The sequence below is a fragment of the Oculina patagonica genome, chromosome 1 (assembly GCF_052425735.1).
Source record: "Oculina patagonica isolate OP01 chromosome 1, crgOcupat, whole genome shotgun sequence".
Taxonomy (NCBI): domain Eukaryota; kingdom Metazoa; phylum Cnidaria; class Anthozoa; order Scleractinia; family Oculinidae; genus Oculina; species Oculina patagonica.
The window spans coordinates 2,499,821-2,518,664 of NC_135758.1; the positions used below are offsets into that span (position 1 = coordinate 2,499,821).

The 18,844-nt window shown below is 41.1% G+C and overlaps 1 protein-coding gene across 1 annotated transcript; it reads right to left on the reverse strand.

Annotated features, from left to right (window-relative positions):
• Window positions 1-6: 6 nt before the first annotated feature.
• Window positions 7-18,025, reverse strand: LOC144649468 (antigen WC1.1-like). Its single transcript, XM_078508994.1, has 16 exons — window positions 17,898-18,025; window positions 16,212-16,400; window positions 15,132-15,397; window positions 14,083-14,341; window positions 11,624-13,461; window positions 10,098-10,266; window positions 8,853-9,572; window positions 7,587-7,943; window positions 6,597-6,848; window positions 5,914-6,119; window positions 5,227-5,350; window positions 4,664-4,969; window positions 3,983-4,255; window positions 3,098-3,367; window positions 2,080-2,373; window positions 7-1,522 (listed from the first exon to the last, which is right to left on the reverse strand). Exons 1-16 carry the CDS (start codon window positions 17,980-17,982, stop codon window positions 1,260-1,262), a joined length of 5,871 nt encoding a protein of 1,956 aa, XP_078365120.1. The 5' UTR covers window positions 17,983-18,025; the 3' UTR covers window positions 7-1,259.
• Between the last annotated feature and the right edge of the window lie 819 nt (window positions 18,026-18,844).

Below are 18,844 nucleotides of genomic sequence, written 5' to 3' on the forward strand. Positions count from 1 at the left end.
CATCCCAATTTTACAATAAAAAATTTATTACGATATGTTTGATATACTTATAGAGCGGGTTTCAATTTAGCGTCGAAAGTACTCCTGAATACTATTGGTTTTGTTTCCCTCTGTCTCTTGAATGTCTAAAAAATCTCTCGCCGCTATTTCAACCGATCAGAAATATAACCAAAACCAAGCGTGACTCGTTTTTCTGAGCTTCACGCCGTCTACGTGTTCTGCCTCGAGTTTTGATTGGTTCACTGGATTGTCTGTGTCCTGGCCTTTGATTGGTCAGAGTGATTATTTTGGTTCTGGTTCTACAACACAATTAAAAACCGCTCGAAAATAAGGGCAAAATCCCTGAGTATAAAATGCAGTGCTTGCCTTAAATTCAATATCAAGTCTTATCGACCTAATATAGAGTAGCAAAAAAATTTAATTACTTAAGAAACTAGTTATGCGTTAATTGTAACATTTCACTTTTTGCTACCCTTGTTACTTAAATTCTGTACAGGTAAAAAGAGAACAAAGAAAACCTCTGGCCAAGATTGTTTTCACTAAAACTAATATATGTCTATTACTAAGTGAAACCTCACGGCTGCGTTATACTCTAAAATTACAATATTTAACTAAGCAATGCTGGTTCACCCTCAGTGTAAAAACCCGGTGAACTCAGCAGTTACGTAAAACATAGAAAACAAAAACAATTAAAACAATACAGAGCAGGAAAACAGTAGCCCCCAAACTTGGAGCGTATTCACTCAAGTGGCTGCCATCTTTGCAAATTAAGACGGATTTCGATGAAAGTTCGAGCAATGAGTACGAAAATTAAGTACCAAAAATCTACTCATAGCACGGCAACATTTTGTATATTATTTAAAAGATCTTACTGAAATTCATGTCTTAGTGACCCCGTAATTAAATTCTAAAGCATTCTCGAGAAAATTAAAGTAAAACCTCGTAAAAAGACAAAGCAAGTGATTATTTTGTTTTAACTTGATGAATTATTAATGAGTTTGAGAAACTATTTTGCAAAACTGTGATATGTATGTTTTCTATAGTGCGGTCTATGCCCTAGCCACCTATGTGTAACTACTTAGATAATAGCTAAAAAGTTTATTTATGTTAAAAGCTTAAGTTAGTTCCATGCCTTCGCGACTCTGGCTTAATCAATCAGTGTCTTCATCATATAAGGCTCTGTTTTTTCTTCAAAAGGTGTCCCTGATGTTTTATCTTTCATGTTCTCGGACAATAGAGCTGACTTGTCAACCAATCTGTCAATCAATGTCTTCGTCATATGGCTCCGTTGTTTGTTCATAAGGCGTTTCATTATTTCCAAAGGGTGTGCGTAGTTTCGTTTTCAAGTCGGAAAATCGGGTTTGATTGTTAATCAATTTGTCACTTCTGTTATACGAAGACTTTCTACACTTGTAGACGATGACAGCGATGACGAGGAGGACAACGACTATAGCTGGAATGATGATTCCCACCAGTGCTCCGGTGCTAAGGCCGTGTGATTTCGCAGCTGTGTTTCCAGATCCTAAAATATGGAGTTAAAAGAAACCGTAGAATTTTGTTTGTATACTGTTGCGTTTTGAAATTAGCTGAGTATTGCATTAAATCATTTAACGGTTTGATTAGGTGTGTTTCTCAAATGAAGGAATTATAAAGTTTGTAATTACGCATACTCAGGAAGGTAAAAAGATTCGAGGGGTCGTAATTACGTTTCACGCACCGATTTTTCACGCATTCACGCGTCACGACTTTCTCTCAACGCAAATCTTTGACGATAGTTTTGTTAGAATTTGAAGTGTAACGAGTAAGAAGTTAAAAGAAAACGTTATTTAAAAAGAAAACGCAATGACAACCAAAATACGAGGCGATAAAGAAACATGCTTGAAAGTGGAGAATTTCAAAACTATGACATATATTTGTCGTGACCATTTTGGCGGGAACTATACGCGCAAGGAACTGACCTCTGTGATGGTTACCAAAATTGCCGCTGTAGAGTTAAAAGGATAAATAAACTTTTTTTTTTTTTTTTTTTTTTAAAAAAAAAAAAAAAAAAAAAATAAAATAAAAAACAATTGAACTGACCTATTCCTGTCTGACCGTCCACCGTAAGCTTTGCTGACCGACTAACTTCACCAAGGCTGTTTTTATATATGCACTTGTACACTCCCGAATCTCCGACTGTAACCGAGAAAATCCGAAGCTGTCCCCTTCCCTGTATGGCATCGACTTTTATCCTGTCCGAAGACTCGATGCGTTCCGAATTCTTCTGCCAAATGATCTCGGGAGGTGGGTCAGCATATCCAACACAGTAAAAAGAAACATTAGCTCCACTCAAAACATTTTTGTCCTGTGGCGGAATGTCGATAATCGGAGGTCCTGGAGGGGAAAAAATGACAGAAAACAAAGTAGTTATTGCACCAATTATTCCAGTAAATTTTCCTCAACTTGATCAACTTGATCCCTACTTCTCCAAATGTTGCTTTAAATTTATTCCAATTTTTTTCTCGAAAATGGGTGGAGAATGCAAACAATTTCTGCTAAGGCTAAAAATTAAAAGAAGTTCTTATTTAAAAACAGTAAAAATAAGTTTATGTATTAAATGCGCTGTTTTGCTGTTTATGCATTAAAACAGATGTCCCGTTTTCTTGTGAAATCATAGTGCATTACCGATCAAATGAAAGCTACTGAGCAGTACTTTCATGCGGTACTGTTTATTATGCTGTACAAGGGCTCTGACTTTTAATTCTGTTGATGAACCCCCAGTGTGTGACCGTTCAAATGAAAGCAACTGAGCAGTACTTTCATGCGGTACTGTTTATTATGCTGTACAAGGTGGTTCTAACTTTTTTAGTCTGTGGATGAACCCCCAGTGTGCGACCATTCAAATTAAAGCTATTGAGCAGTACTTTCATGTGGTTCTGTTTGTTCTGCTGTACAAGGTGATTCTTACTTTTAAGTCTGTGCATGAAACCCTAGTTGTGCGACCATTCAAATGAAACTTATTGGCCTGTGCTTTCGTGTGGTATCGTTAAAGTCGTTTCAAGTTTTGCGTGTTAAACTGAGTGCAAAAAGCTTACAGAAGTTCAAATTGAATTCGTACCTGATATAAACAGCAGAACACTCTTTGCCTGGACGCTGCCTCTATTCCATGCTACACAGTAGTACCTTCCCATGTCACCCGTGGAAACTTGAAGTATCTTCAACGCTGTTCGAGTAATCACGTGACGACTGTCATTAGTTACCAGTTCTCCGTCCTTCTTCCACGCCATATTTGGAATAGGAAATGCTTTTACAGTACAAGGCAGGGTAACATCTTGGCCAATCTTTGCAATCTTCACCGGCGACAAGAAATCCACGTATTGAATCGTCACTAAAGCGTGCACAAAAAATAATAATAAAAAAATGTTAATAAGGTTTGAGTATCCAAAAGAGTTTTGGCATTGGACACGCAGTTTTCGTACAATGTTCCTTACACGACCTTGCATACTATCACTTGTTTAAGCGAGTTCTAGTTTATGCGTTTTTACGATATGAAAACAGGGGTAAAATATAAAAGACTCGCGAAGCTCATTCTTGGTAAAGAAACTTTACACAATTTAGCAAAACAACTCCATGCTTTACTAAGTTTGATTTCCTGTTATAGATCTTTATTTCGACTCTGAAATGCCAAAGTAAAAAAATATTTAATGGAAGCTTAAAAACAAAATTTTCCAGCATATCCATAATTCTTTTAAGAAAAGATCCGTAGAAGGCTCCAACAGCCTGGAAAAAGCGCTCAACCTTCAATAGCAGCTAAAAGCTGTCAATCAATCAATTAATCAATCAGATAAGCAGTCAATCAATTATTCAATCATTTAATCAATTAGTCAGGTAGGCAGGCCGTCAATCAATCAATCGATCAATCGAGCAATCAGTCAGTCAGGCAGTCAATCAATCAATCAATCAATCAATCAATCAATCAATCAATTAATCAAGAATTACTCACATCCCACCGTGAGCTTGGCATAAGCTACAGCTCCACCCAATTCATTCTTTGCCTCGCATTCATAGTTCCCAGCGTCTTCAAACATCGCGTTTTTAATCAGTAAAGTGTAGTTGCTGTTGATGACCTCATATTTGCTGCTGTTGGAGCTGAGGACTTGGCCCTTATATCGCCATGTTATGTTCGACTGTGGAAAACTGGACACTAAACAAGCCAAAGTTGCCGTGTCGCCCTGGGCAACGTCTGCTGACTGGACTCCGGGGATCTGGGGCGAGACTAGAATAAACAAAATGGGGGAACTTATAATAAATGTTTGATTCTGTGAGAATTAAGTTAACTCAGCCATTAAAAAAGTTACCACAGGAATTACTTTGATCAAGGTAAAGTCTTATTGCTATTATAGTTGTAAATTAACATGTTTCTTTTTTTTTTTTTTCTTTTTTATTTTCTTCTTAATTTTCTTCTTGCTAATTGCGGGAGGTGAAAGACGATGTATATATTATGATTGTGTGAAAAAAAGTTTGTTGTCGTTGTAAGGAACGAATACTCGAGGTACGAAATTGCGATCCACTATCCTCGCGGTTTATTCAGAACGCAAGAAAGGAATGCTTTGCCTAGAAATTCAATGTAATAAAATTTTTAATGCACTGCTTTTCAGACTTGATCACAAGTTTACAGACTAACCTTTTACAACAACCATCGCTGGATCACTCTCGACTGAACCCGCACTGTTTACTAACGTGCAAGTGTAGTTGCCGCTGTCCTCAGCGACAGCAGATCGCACTATCAAGGTCCCGGATGCAGAAGTAATCCTTTTTGCTCTTATGTCGGCCGCAGAAAGAGGCTGTCCGTTCTTTTTCCAGTCCCACACGGACGGATATACAACAGGAGGCCTGGATGAGCACTCCAGGTTGAACGCGTCTTGAAATTGCACTGTAGTGACCTCACTGGTTGGAGTTGTGTCAAACACAGGGGGACTGGAGGCAATAACTAATAAGTAATTATAAAAAAAGAAAAAAATACTTAAAATGAACCACTAATGTACCGAACCAAATGAATCAATAAACATAATTTGACATATTAACCCCCGAAAAAAAATGTTGTTCGCCTGCTTACGACCTGCGATCAGACGTTCTTTTTCCTTCGCGGCGGCGGAAGACAGAATCGGACGTTAGCCATCACAACGACAATAACATGTACAGATGCTAAAGCTGTAAATAAAAAAAGGTGAAAGCTGAGCACGATACCTCGACATTGTTGACCATCTCCCGTGAAACCATTTGGACATTGCATACACACGGATTCCTCTATCCCTTTCTGGTTATACAGGTCCAAGTCGACACACATGACTTTTGCGTGACTGTCACACAACTGCAAAAGAGAGAACGTACACTATAGAAACCAAGAAATAAAAAACATACATTGTAACAAATCTAGGTCCAGTTGTTCAAGGTATAGAACACACTATTTATTGGATAAATCGTTATACAGTGCATTTGTCCGATAGACAACGTTATCTACCATTTGAACTACTGTCAATCATTCAATTAATCAATCAAACGATCATTCAATCAACCTATCAACCCGTCAGTCAGTCAGTCAGTCAGTCAGTCGGTCAGTCAGTCAGTCAGTCAGAATGCCAGTCGGTCAAACAGTCAGTTAACTGGACGGTCGGTCGGTCGGTCAGTAAGTCTGTCTTTCTGTCGTGTCTGTCTGTCTGTCTGTCTGTCTGTCTGTCTGTCTGTTTGTCGGTCAGCAAATCGGAAGATGGTCAGTCAGTCATTCAGCTAGTTAAACAGTCAGTCAGTCAGTCAGTCAGTCAATCAGTCAGTCAGTCAGTCATTCAGTCAGTCAGTCAGTCAGTCAATCAGTCAGTCAGTCAGTCAGTCAATCAATCAATCTTGTGTAAGCTTGTGTAAAGTGTACTTGTTTACCTGAAGATCATCACAGGAACCATAGTTGACCTTCCTACAGAAGTTGTTGCTGAGTTCTTCCACAGTTGTATTGTCACACACTACACCGGCATCCTCGCCGTGGTTCGGATCACAGTTGCCTTCTCCCCAGCCCACATGACGACAGTGGGTCAATGAAGACTCAAAGCCAATACAGTTAACGTTATCCATCCATATAACACCGCTCCCTTAAAATACGAAACAACAAATGAAAGAAACTTTTAAAGAAGGTATAAGATATAGGCGTGACTTATTGTTTTTTGTCAAACTTTCAATTCATTTTTTTGCGCCAAGTGAAACACATTAGGCCCTGTCCACATTAACCCGGATAAATTTGAAAACGAATAGATTTAAAAACGCTGTATAAAATGCCCGCATGTACAGAGCTATTGTTAAGCTAATTAAACCTTTTGTTTTGACAGACAATACATGACTATTTGACGTCAGCGTTTTCAAAATGTCCCGGTTACGCCCGTTTTTGCCGTCCACACTACACCACCTAGCCGGAGTTTTCAAATTTACCCACTTTGAAGAGCGTTTTTGAAAAGTACCATTTTCGGTGACCGAAAACGCCGTTTCAGTGTGGACGGTTGGCCTAACTGGGTAAAAAAAAAGATACGTTTTCAAATTTACCCGGGTTAGTGAGGACAGAGCCTTAGACTAACCTTTGCCAGAACTGGATTGCACCGTAGCCTCTTTTGCTTTCCCAAATCCAAGTTCTTTGCACACAACGTTTGCGTCGTTTATGTCCCAGTCATCGTCGCAAACTGTTCCCCAGACTCCATCATACAGCACTTCGACACGGCCTCGTCCGGGGCTGTCTCCTACTATTCGGACCTCAGGTTGCGGCGGCTTGGGAAGAAACAGTGACGACACAGAACGAAGATCTCCGCAATCTTTAACGCAGGCGCTGCCATCTGTAAATCAAACCAATAGCAGAATGAGCGTGACACAAGAACACGATTCCATACGTAGGACATAAAAATGTGTTGTTGTTGTTGTTGTTGTTGCTAAAGAGATGATTTTACCCAAACTACACCGCCGGACAGGGACACGGGCGCGCGGCGTAATGTTAAGTGGGTTGAACTCCAACCAATGGTTCCAGCTACGATCACTGGACGGGGACATTGTGTTGTTTTCTAGGGCAACACGCATGGATACCGACAAGTGCTGGGGATATATCCTGTGGACTACCACCTATTCAGGGGGAGTAGCAATACTCCTAGTCGCATTTTAAGCGCCGGCACTGTTGAGCCAGTTGGAAAAGGAGTGAAACCTTTTTGGACCCAAAAAGTCTTGGTCAACCAAGCCCAATGTACAATTTATCAACACATCTCGAGTGATACGTCTACGAGATGCGTAAATTAAAAATGGTGATGTACGCAACACCACCAGACACCTAATGACCACCACGAGGTAAAACAGCGGGGACTGTGTACCCCTCAAGTGATGCTGGGTTAACATTACACTGCAAGGCTGACCGTAAAAAGTCCCATCGTTTTAAACATTCGCCCATCCCAAACGCATGTCCCACAAAACCTCGCGCAACGCACTTATACCTAGACCTCGTTTCCGCAGAAAATATCAAATTATACTTGGTGGCATTAATTTTAAGATGGCGGGACAAACGCAGCATACTAAATAAGTGTACTTACTGAGAAATAATCCATTTGGGCAGGACCTGCACTTGTCTCCAGTCTCCCCATCCGAGCACGTCTGGCAGATTTTGTCGCAAAGTTTGCAAAGACGTTCTTTGACGTTGCCATAGAAACCAGGCGGGCACTTGGTTACACAATCCGAGGACGTGTAGAAGTAAGGGAAATCGCAGCTTCTACAGGAAGACGCCGTTCCGTTACAGGTCTTGCATTTCAACGCGCACCGCTCGCATCTTTTTGCTTTTCCCTTGAAGAAACCAGCCCCACAAGAGGACACGCATTTTAGAGACATATCTGGACCCGCGCATTTGACCCCGGCATCTTCTGTGTGTCTGCAGTTATGGGCACCAATTCCACCTTAATGAGGAAAAGATATATCAACAACGAAAACAACAACAGCAACAGTTGCTTTCTAGGCAGAGGAGCCCTACATTTCTTCAAGGAATGCCCCGTCCCGTGACTGGATACTGTTGCGCTCTCTGCTTGGATAGGAAAACGTGTTTACGATATCACAGTTTAAAACAAGGGAAACATTGTTTATTAATCTGTGCACACGTAAGCCTGGGCCCATCTGCTCAGAAGGTAAATAACGCTATCCAATAGGTGTTGACAAAACAAACTACGCAATCCACTAGCCCGGGGGGGGTACTCAAAAAAGTTTTGTACGGGGAGGCTCCGCCCGGAGATCCAACCCCTTACCCTTTTATATACCATTTTGATAGAAAAAGGTACCCCTTTTGTATACCTTTTATTGCAAAAAGGCACCCCTTTCATATACCAACACGACATCACATTAACCTAAAACGGGAAGTTTTCTTGTTATTTTTAGTAGCGCTTAATAAATTAAAACGATACAGCCAAAAGTTGCGTCTGCTCGAAATATTTATTGTAAAGGCCTTTTAAAATAACATTATGGCAGATTTCCCTACCCTTTCATATACCTCAACTTGTGAAATCCCTACCCTTTTATATACCTGGAGCCTGAAAAAGGTACCCCTTTTCGGGCGGAGCCTCCCCGTATAGGCCATTATAGGGAGTACCCCCCCGGGTCCACTAGATAGTGATTTATCCTGTGTATGGCGTTATCCATCCTTTGAACAACCGGCAACTGTATCATAAGAACTAAGCCATGCTGATGCTTTATGCTGTCATAAAAAAACACTCAGAATAGACTCGTGTAGATCTGTAACTGCATAAAAATTTAAATTAAAAGATATGTAGACTGTAACGTTTATTTGCGTAGAGCCGTTGCAAATGCGTACTTACCAGACCTCATTTTGCAGTCCTTAATACTCCTCTCCGTTCCTAAACATTGCAGATCATCAATAAGGATTTTTCCGGTCCCCTGGCCATATTTAGCCCTGGAGCGAGCTTCCAGTGCTTTGCCCAGCTTCAACTGCCGGCAGATCACGTGTGCATCGTTGAGGTCAAAAGAATCATCGCAAACTGTGCCCCACTCCCCGTCGTGAAAAACCTCGACTCTTCCTTCGACAGTTGAATTTGCACCAACCAGGCGAATATCATCGACGCCTTGAAGAGTCATCTCGTTTTCCGCGCATTTTTTAACGCAATTTGAGTTTTTAAGAAACTTATTCGTATCGCACGAGGTACAGTTGTCTTTACGCCCTTCGCAGCCAAAGCACTCCTTGTTACACGGCATGCAGCGTTGCGTGACAGGATCAGGAAAGTAACGATCAATGCAAAAGCCGGCGCAATTGTATGTCATGTTTCCTGTCACGTTGAGAAATGTTTTTGGCGGGCACGAGGTACAATTTTCTACATTTCCAGAGCAGGTTTTGCAGTTGATGCTACATTTCCCGCACCCTTGGCTTGCGTCCAGAAAGTAACCATTGCTGACATCACATTTAGAAAGACAGTCACCGGTGTTACTTGGAAGTTGGCAGACAACTCCTGCGTCCTCGTTATGGTCGCAGTTTTCATTTCCCCAACCGTTGAACGGACAGGCAACCAGCGAAAGCTCGTTTCCTACAAGGAAGAAAAATCTTTATGTTTTGCCGGTATAACAAGAATTCAAGCATTGAATGAACTGCCCAGATCATAGAAAGTAAATGAAAGGGAAGCCTCGAACCAAGTGGCCCACACTGCCGAGGCGTATCCCGGTTTCGATAGCATTAAGCGGCTAGGAATATTTCTACTTCTCCTTTGGATGGGATGCTTGTCCATCGCGGGATAATCACGTAAACGAGTACAGTGACCTATCATTTTTTTTTCTCTTAGTTCGAGAGTAACGATCAAACTCTTTCTATAGAATAAATACAGATCAATTTCTATGGCAGAATAATACATTATAACCGAAAACGTGTACTTTGCCAGTACTCGCAAAGGAATTATTAAAAAAATTTTGTGGTATATACAAGGTCTTCCTGCTCCTAAACGAATTCGGTGACCCCCCTTTTTTATTTCAAAATTGGTAAAGAACTAACCGCCAAAGTTTGGTTGGAAATCTATGAGCAGTTCTATTTCACGTGAATTACCTTAACTTGGACTTACCTGTGCAATTGACATCGTCCATCCAAACCTCGCCTGTGGCTTGACCATACTTGGCTCGCTTTGGGGCGTCTGTAGCATTTCCCATTCCTAGCATTCTGCACACAACGGTGGCATCTTTTATATCCCACGAATCGTCGCAGATGCTCCCGTACTTGCCATTGTGATAAATCTGAAGACGAGTAGGAAAAAAGGGGGATAATGAGCAATGAAAATACTGTTTTAAAGGGACACTGTCACCAGTTTCACTTCAAAAAATCTAGAGCGTAAATGACAATGATAATGAATTTATATAGCGCATTTTTCATGTGTATATGTTCAAATGCGCTGTACACCTACTTATTCACGTCTCAAAGGCCAGACCACAACACCGGGAGCTTCGTGCCCTACTCTTTTCGAATAGTGTGTGGGTTCTTTAACGTCCCCTGTTATAAGACTGAAGATACAGGAGACGGGACCTACGGTTTATCGTCCTTTTCCGAGAAGACTAGAATGTCTAACCATTTGCAGATGTCATTGCAAAGGCAGCACATTCTCCTCAGTTATTTTAAGACCCTGAGTGTTGGTCCGGTCTGGGGTTCGAACCCACGACCTCCTGCACAGCAGTCCGGCGCTCTACCAACTGAGCTTACCAGGCTAACCATATGGAAACTACGAATAGTGGTCCAATTTTGTTAAAAATCACTATGCAAGTGTGCTAAAGCGATAAACAAGTGAAATTATCGTGATGCCATCAGGAACTTTCGATCTCAACTTGAGAAGGTCAGGCTGATTTTTTTCAAGTTTTGTCCTTTTGGACTGCACTGAAACACCAAAAAACTATTATGGCTCCCTTCTTCCTTCAACAGCAATTGACTTTAATCTCCATCTTGATGTACTAGGTGCATTTCATGTATAAAAAGACCAATTCGCCAATTTTAGTACTTTTTACCGAAAAGCCTCAAAATCCCCGGTGTCCCTTTAATTTCCCGTCGACTGAGAATCGGAAGAGATTATTAGGATATGCCAGTTAGCCCTACCCATATATTTTTCAGGTAGCCTTAACAATTCTTCAGCAACCATTAACAAATACATCTGAATATAGAGATTCAGAGGCACTGTGAGAAAGAAATATTTTTCCAAGAAAACAACTAGGGCACAAACCAACATCTCTTGAGCCGGAATGTAACTTCTCCAACTAATTCGAGATAATGGCGTTCTGAATAGGTTAGCTTAAAATTGCGCTCCACTGATCCAAAGCAATGGAGAACTTGGAGTGAAGTCGAGATTGAGGGGAAGAAAACAAAAGAAAATTCAAATTATATTATTCCCCTGAATGTCGACTTAATTCTTTTGTTTGTAGAGTGAAATGCGCGCGAAAATAGCCTATTGCATCTCTCCTCGCATAACTGATTTGTTTATAATTGTTCCATTCGCGATATTGCGGGTAGAAATGATTTTTTGATCCTAAAGTTTTAGTTACATGTAATCTATAGGAGTTTATAAGAGTACACTCCATAGCTAACTTCCAGTTTTTAGCTAAAACTTACCTCAACGCGTCCTTCAAACAGAGTTGGTCCTTGAACGAGACGTACTTGTGGTATAGAGGTTGGTTTGTAACCAGGCGCACAATCTGTTACACAGCTCGAACCTTTCCTGTACTTAGAAGGGTCTCCCCCCGGGCACGAGGTGCAGTTGTCTGGCTTTCCTTCACAGTTGCCGCATGACGCGTCGCATTTAAGGCACGTGCTGCCCGAAAGAAAGAAACCACGCCCACATTCAGCCACACACGTTTTGTTCTTCTTGTAATAACCGGTTGAGCAGCTTTGGCAGTTGTCGGGAGTACCAACGCACGTGCTGCACGAGACATTGCACTGAAGGCACGCTCTCAGTCCCTTTTTCTCGTAAAACCCGTCCGGGCACTTTTGCTGGCACGTGCGTATTCCCGGCCCTGTGCAACGAAGGACCGCGTCTTCCTCGTGCCTACAGTTCGTCTCACCCCAAGGACTATGACGACACTCGTGGAGGGATTTCTCATTTCCTGTGCAGAAAACATCGTCAAGCCATAGTTTGCCATTAGCTGCATCTGACGATTGTCTTTGGATATGAGCAAGTGATGTTTCAGTGTCGGCGCTACCGAGACCGAGCTCTCTACAAACAACGTTTGTTTCTCTTGAGTCCCATCCGTCATCGCACACTGTTCCCCAAATTCCATCGTGTAAAATCTCCAGCACTCCTTCTAAATAGTCGGATCCATTACTCAGTCGCACGAGTGCTCCATTTGGAGACGAACCGTTCTTAGGTAAAACGGGCACGGCAACTTTGGCGCCTGAACAGTTGGCGAGACACGCATTGTTGTCAAAAACAAGGGGCGGTGTGCACACAGTGCATTGCGGAGCCCTTCTAGCACTGTTATACGTACATTGCAAACAGTTAGATGGACAAGAGAGGCAGGAATGATTCTTGTTAAACTTGTAAAACGAATGGCCACAATCATCTACACATACGCCGCTTTTGTGATACAAATTAGGCCCACAGGCCATTTCGCACTTCCCTCCCTTGAGCGCCTTTGGAGCCTTGCATGAAGTACAGTTATTCCCATCGGTTCCATCTGCGCATGTCACACATGTAGCGGTGTTACACTTGCGGCATTCCCTGGTGGGAAGGTGCCCGTACTCGCCAACTGGACATTTATCAATGCAGGTATTATTTTTTAAGTATTTCGGTGCTTTGCACTTTGTGCATCGGTAGCTGGCCCCTAGGCATTTAGAACACTGCGCAGCGCATAAAACACAAATATCGACATTGTTCTTAAACCAGCCGGGATTGCATTGCCTCAAACACTGATTGGTTTGAGGCGCGCCAATTCTTGGTCCCGTGCAAACAACCCCCACGTCGCTGCTATGGTAACACCGCGTGCCTCGTCTACGAGGCGCATTCGGGCACTGGAACAGAGTGCTCTCTCGTCCAGTGCAGTTCGCATCATTGGACCATACTGGGCCGGTTCCAAATCCATACACAGTTTTCTTTACAGCTTTTAAAGCGCCTCCAAGCCCAAGCTGTCGACAAGCTACACTTGCTTCAGGGAAATCAAACGACTTGTCACAAACAGTGCTCCATGCCCCATTCACAAAAACTTCCAGTCGGCCCTCAAGCTCAGTGGAGTTAACTCCTGCAAGGCGAATCCGCCGTCTTTGACCCACCATCGAAGATGCGCAACTCACCACGCACTGATCTCCCTTCAAGTATCGATCATCCGGGCATGTTGTGCAAGAAGTGGACGACCTTCCGTCTGCGCATGTCCGGCAACTGGGGTAACATGGTTTGCACTGTCGATCATAGGTGTCGCCATAGAAACCTTGTCCACATGTTGTTACGCAGCTTTTGCCTGTAGAAATAACGGTGGAGATTGTTAACGCTTTAACCGCTGAATTATCTAAGAAAACCTCGCTTTTTTGATCGTTCAATTGTTTCTGGTAGTACAATGCCAAATTTTCCTAAAATTTGTTAGAAAAGCATTTTTTTACATTCAAGCTACATGTAGATTGGGTTTGTTGTTGTTGATTTTTTTCGCTGACCCGTTTTCTTGTTTAGCTTTTCTTACATTTTCTCGTCCTTCTTATTCTCGCTACCTTCTACTCTTTACGTCCTTTCTACTGACCGGAAAGGTTTTTTATCAAAGGTAAAACAGGAGTGCTGGCCTGTTTTACCACCAATTTTGAACCAGTTGGAGTACAGGACCTGGACGAAGAACAATACAATTTTCTTGCCCAAGAAGATAAAGAGAAATCAATAATAAGTCAACGTAAAGGGAGTGGCTTGAAGGGGTGTGGTCAATGGAAGAGTAAAGATTAACTTTATTTTAGCGTTGCGTCCACGATACCCACGGCTCGCTAATTTGCTGTTTGTTGCATGAATCCAGTTACGGAGAAAAGAGAGAAAACACCTTTTGATCTTTGATCTCATGCGCATTCTTATTTAACCACACTAAATTGATGACATTCGTTACCTTTACGAAATCGTGAAGAGTCACAACTGGTGCATGTTGTTGGGGAGTCTTCACACGTCAAGCAGCTCGGAGAACACGCTGCACACTGTCTCTTGCCTTTCTTTAAGTAATAACCATCTCCACAGCTACTGACACACTCTCTGGTCGTATCAGGTCCTGCACACCTCACTCCAGCATCTTCAAAATGGCTGCACGTGTGGTTACCCCACCCATTGTGCCCACATCTCTCCAAACGCGTCTCGTGTCCTTTACATTTTACCTTTCAGTGAATAAAAACAATAAATAAATGAATAAGATGTAATGTTCATCCTGTTACGAGCGTGGGACAAGAAAAATTCTTAAGCCCGGGTCAAACGAAATGAGGGTTGATGAGAGTTAAAACTCTCGCTCTCGTTTGGCCTGAAACTCTCATGCGCTCTGATCGACTTTGAACGTGCTCAAATTTTTCATTAGAGTGGATCAGAGTTTGATGGACTCTCGTTCTCGTTTGGCCCGGGTTAATGATAGTCGATGAGAGTTGACAAAAACTCTCATGGAGAGTCAACTGTCATCAACTCTCATCCTTGTTTAGCCCGGGCTTTAGTTCACGACAGGAATCAAAGGCCATGACCTCCCAAACACCGGGCGTGTGTTCTATCCACTTAATTAGCCTTGGAGAGACACATGGCGAGCAAGGCCGTTTACTAGGTTCATTTGTGACATGCGATCTACATACTGAAAGGATCAACAATGTCGATAGCGTACTGTATGATGATAAATAAAGAAATATGCTAAGTTTTTTTGAGTAAAAAATAAAAAAAACTCCAACGTAAGGGACGGACCTTTATTTTCTTGGAGGGGGGGGGGGGGAATTTTTTTTTTTTTTTTTTTTTTTTTTTTTTATTTTTTTTTTTTTTTTTTTTTTTTTTTTTTTTTTTTTTTTTTTTTTTTTCCCCCCCAATTTTTTTTTTTTTTTTTTCCCCCCCCCCCCCCAAAAAAAAAAACGCCCTAATTGCTACTGAAAAATTAGTTTGAAAACTTACACAATGCGTGAAAAACAAAATACTCACCTTTGAGAGCCAGATAGGTTGTGAATCTTTTCCTTTGCCCAGTCTCCCAAAAGATACGGCCTCCTGTGCACTTCCCAGTAACAGCTCCCGGCATACAATAGTGGCATCTTGGATATCCCAGGAATCATCGCAAACTGTGCCCCAGACTCCGTTGTGATTGATTTCTACACGGCCTTCGAAATGGGTACTTCCGCCTACAAGTCTGATCAGAGTCACAGGTGGACCCTTTGTTAGACCATCACCACAGGTTTGGACGCATGATCCGTCTGTCGAAAAAAAACAACAGCTGTGTTACTAATCAAAAGCATTAAAAGGGCCTTTGTCGCGGATTTTACTAGATTTTTGAACAGTCACAATTTTTATTCGTGTCGTAGAAAAGCTTTTAATAATGGTCCAGTTTTATTTAAAAATTGCTATGTTTGAGCAATGAAACTGTTTATCTGCGTCTTTGCATTGGCTGTGGATGGCTCGGATGGAAATGAATTACATCTTGAAAAATTAAGGCTTAACTCTTCAAGTTGTTTCCGCGCGTCTTCACAAAAATCGGTATTTAATTTAGCCGTATACTTGATTTCTATCCGCAATTTAAGTTATTTCTTCCTTTAGATGTTCAAAGTCAATGTATTCATGAGTTAAGTTGCCTACCACTAATTTTAGAACAGTTTAGTTAAAAAATATGCAAAATCCCCGTAACATAGCCCTTTGAAAATGATTTCAAGAAAAGAAGAGGATAGTAAGAGAGATGAAGGAAAGCGAGAAGTTGCTCAAACATCTGAGAACAAGATTACGCTAGAGTCCTGCTGGCTAGAGTTTACATAAAGAAAGTAGAGGCAAGAAAACTTTATTTAATATACACGGTTCGAATTTCAAGCTAGAAGCTAGTGGCGCCTTTGTTGTGTGACAAACATTAAACAACCGTTTGCAATACGAGATCGTTAATACAATTCCGCACCGCGCTTAATTAAGATTTTAGAATTTGGCTTCATAGCTCTTTAAAAAGAACTATGAAGCTCCGCTTTTAGGCATAACTAAATGTAGATATTATGTTCCAGCTTTCAGTTACAAAAATGGTACTGATACCTTTAAGGTAAAGAGGAGGATTGCAACTTGAACAGTTGGTGTTCACTTCGCCATTGAGGCACGTCCTACAGCTGGAGGAACATTTCTGACAGGTGTTTGTTGGTGTGTTTCCATAGTAGCCCGGTCCACAGTCGGGTACACAGAACAGTCCGGTCTTCAGGAATGTTCCCTTAGGGCACAGAGATGACGCTGAAAATAAATGCAGCAATTAACAGTTAATACACGGAAGCGTGTAACATACAGTGTGACCCTGAGTAACCAACTACCGTTCTAAAGTAGAGCCTCCATTCTGATTGGCTTAACAACTCAGACTCTTTAAGCAGTTAGTAAACACCTAGCGAGTTCTAATGGAAATCCGCGAACCTGATTTGTTCGCTCGCCCATTATTTTCTACTCGCTTATTAAACACAATCGCACTAGCGTTGCACTTGAAAGCGGAAACTTATTTTCGATTTTCGCTCTAAAAATAAAAATGCATAAAGTTTGTTAACTTCAGTGAAAGATGGCTTAAGTGAAATCCCTTGAAGTGCCTACTAAACATTAAGGCTACTGCACTGTCATTTTCGCGCTGCGCCTTGTTGACTATTCGCTCATTAAAAATGAGGGCGCGTGGTCAAATTGTTAAATTGAAAGAGTTTCTCTAATGATGGACAGTAGTTAGCATATCTCATTTATCAGCAATTTTGTCAAAATGCCAAATATAGCTGTCGTTAATTTCGGAGAGTGCAACACCCTCCCTCGACAATAAAACAGCTTGTTATGTTTCTGTGAACTGATCTGTAAATGATTGGCATGGATTAAAATTTCTCATTGAAATTGCAACTTGGCAGGGATAACCAACCCTAGGTCATGTGATCCTTGTTTCACCAATAACAAATAGAGATTATAAGGGTTATCGAACAACACCTCAGTCACTTCATTTAGCTTGGTTGTTTAGCATAATTTATCAAAGATTTCCCGGTGTTAGCGTAGAAATTCCGCTTTCGTTTTCAGCTCGAAGCATCGATTTTGGTCAAGACTTTGCCTTACCAAAGCACTTGAGAAAAATCAACGCTTCTCTTGAATTCCTAAAGCGACTTTCACTTAAGTTAAAAAACTTTACACGTAGTTTCACACGCACACAAACACAATATTGAATAGTAAATCATTTTGGACAACGGAACATGTTTATGTAAAACACATTGACGTTAACTTTTGATGAACTTATTTTGACTACTTTCTTTCGCCATTTAAATATAACTTTGCGGAAAACAATGGCCTCTTCTGTAGAGAATTCGTTCTGTTCTGTTTAATACAGTAATTACAAGTTGTTTTTCTTGCCGAGAAGATCTGAAGCTTTGTTCTGCATGGTTAGGTTTATACTGCACGCGTAGTTAATATGCAGCGCTCTCTAGAATCGGTCGTTGTATGATAGCTAGATCGTATTTTCGTTGTTTTTACTGTCATAATCCGGGGCTTCAATTGTGGTAAGCTAAGCAGCCTTGCTTACTTTGCAAGTTGGAGTGTGTGGCGTTCGTGAATTAACAAAACTTTTAAAGTTTTGTTCAACTAACAGTGAACTCATTATGCAATGTGTTCTTTCATACATGTAGACAATCGTAAGTTAATTCATAGAGTGATATTGAGTTTGTTTCTTGTTAAGTCGTAACATAGACTTAATGAAAGGTGTACTTGTACATTTCTTACCTAACTGACTAGCAGTTGCCAGATGAACAAAGCAAAGCAAAACAGCTGCGCCCAGCAAAATCACGAGCCTAGCTCGAGGAACCATTTTCGTTTCACCCCGATAACTCCGTGTTCACTTAAGTGATACACATATCAAATGATTTTTTACCACAACAAAGGATTTTGCTCCTGGGGGGGACCCTGTCGAGGCTAAGGCGCGTTTTTCCTTGTTTGCTACAAAACAATGGCCAGGGATCAAAATAGAAACAAAGTTATGTCATATAGATGCCGTTCTTATAATTTTAATTTTACATTTGCCTTCAAAAATTCAATAGTTCTTTAACCACTGGATCGAATAGCCAGCTTTAAAAAGCGTACCTGGACTCAGTTGAAAACTTTTGGGTGATTTAGACAAAGACACAGACACCACATTAAAAAGGCGGCACTCTCGACACTAAATTACAACCTCAAATTTGGTGCCAAAATTCTGACCATTTGTTCTCGATCGCGAAATAGAACCCAACCTCAATAACTGTTCTGAAAAGTAAGTGGTATGCAACTTTACCCATGAAAAACATTTTCTTTGAACTGTTTAACTGAAGTCGATTTTTTTAAAGGCGCCCGGAAACAACTTGAAAACGTTGGCTAACGTTTTCAAATTGCATTAATTGAAAATTATTGCAGTAGCCCTTGGTAACATCTACATTTCTTGCATAGTCATCGGCCGGGCAAAATTAAAGCAGTTGTTAATCAGAAAAATGGACCATTATTTTTAAGTTTCCTACGACACAAATATAAATTTTGGCTGCACAAAAATCTGTTAAAATCCGTGACAAAGTCCCTTTAAGGATATATTTCTTACTGGTTAACGTCACTTTCGATTGCGGCCTATCAGTCTTTATCGGTTTCTGACTGGGATCAAAGGGATTACGCAACGTGTACAGTTGGTGACAATTTACACGGAGGGA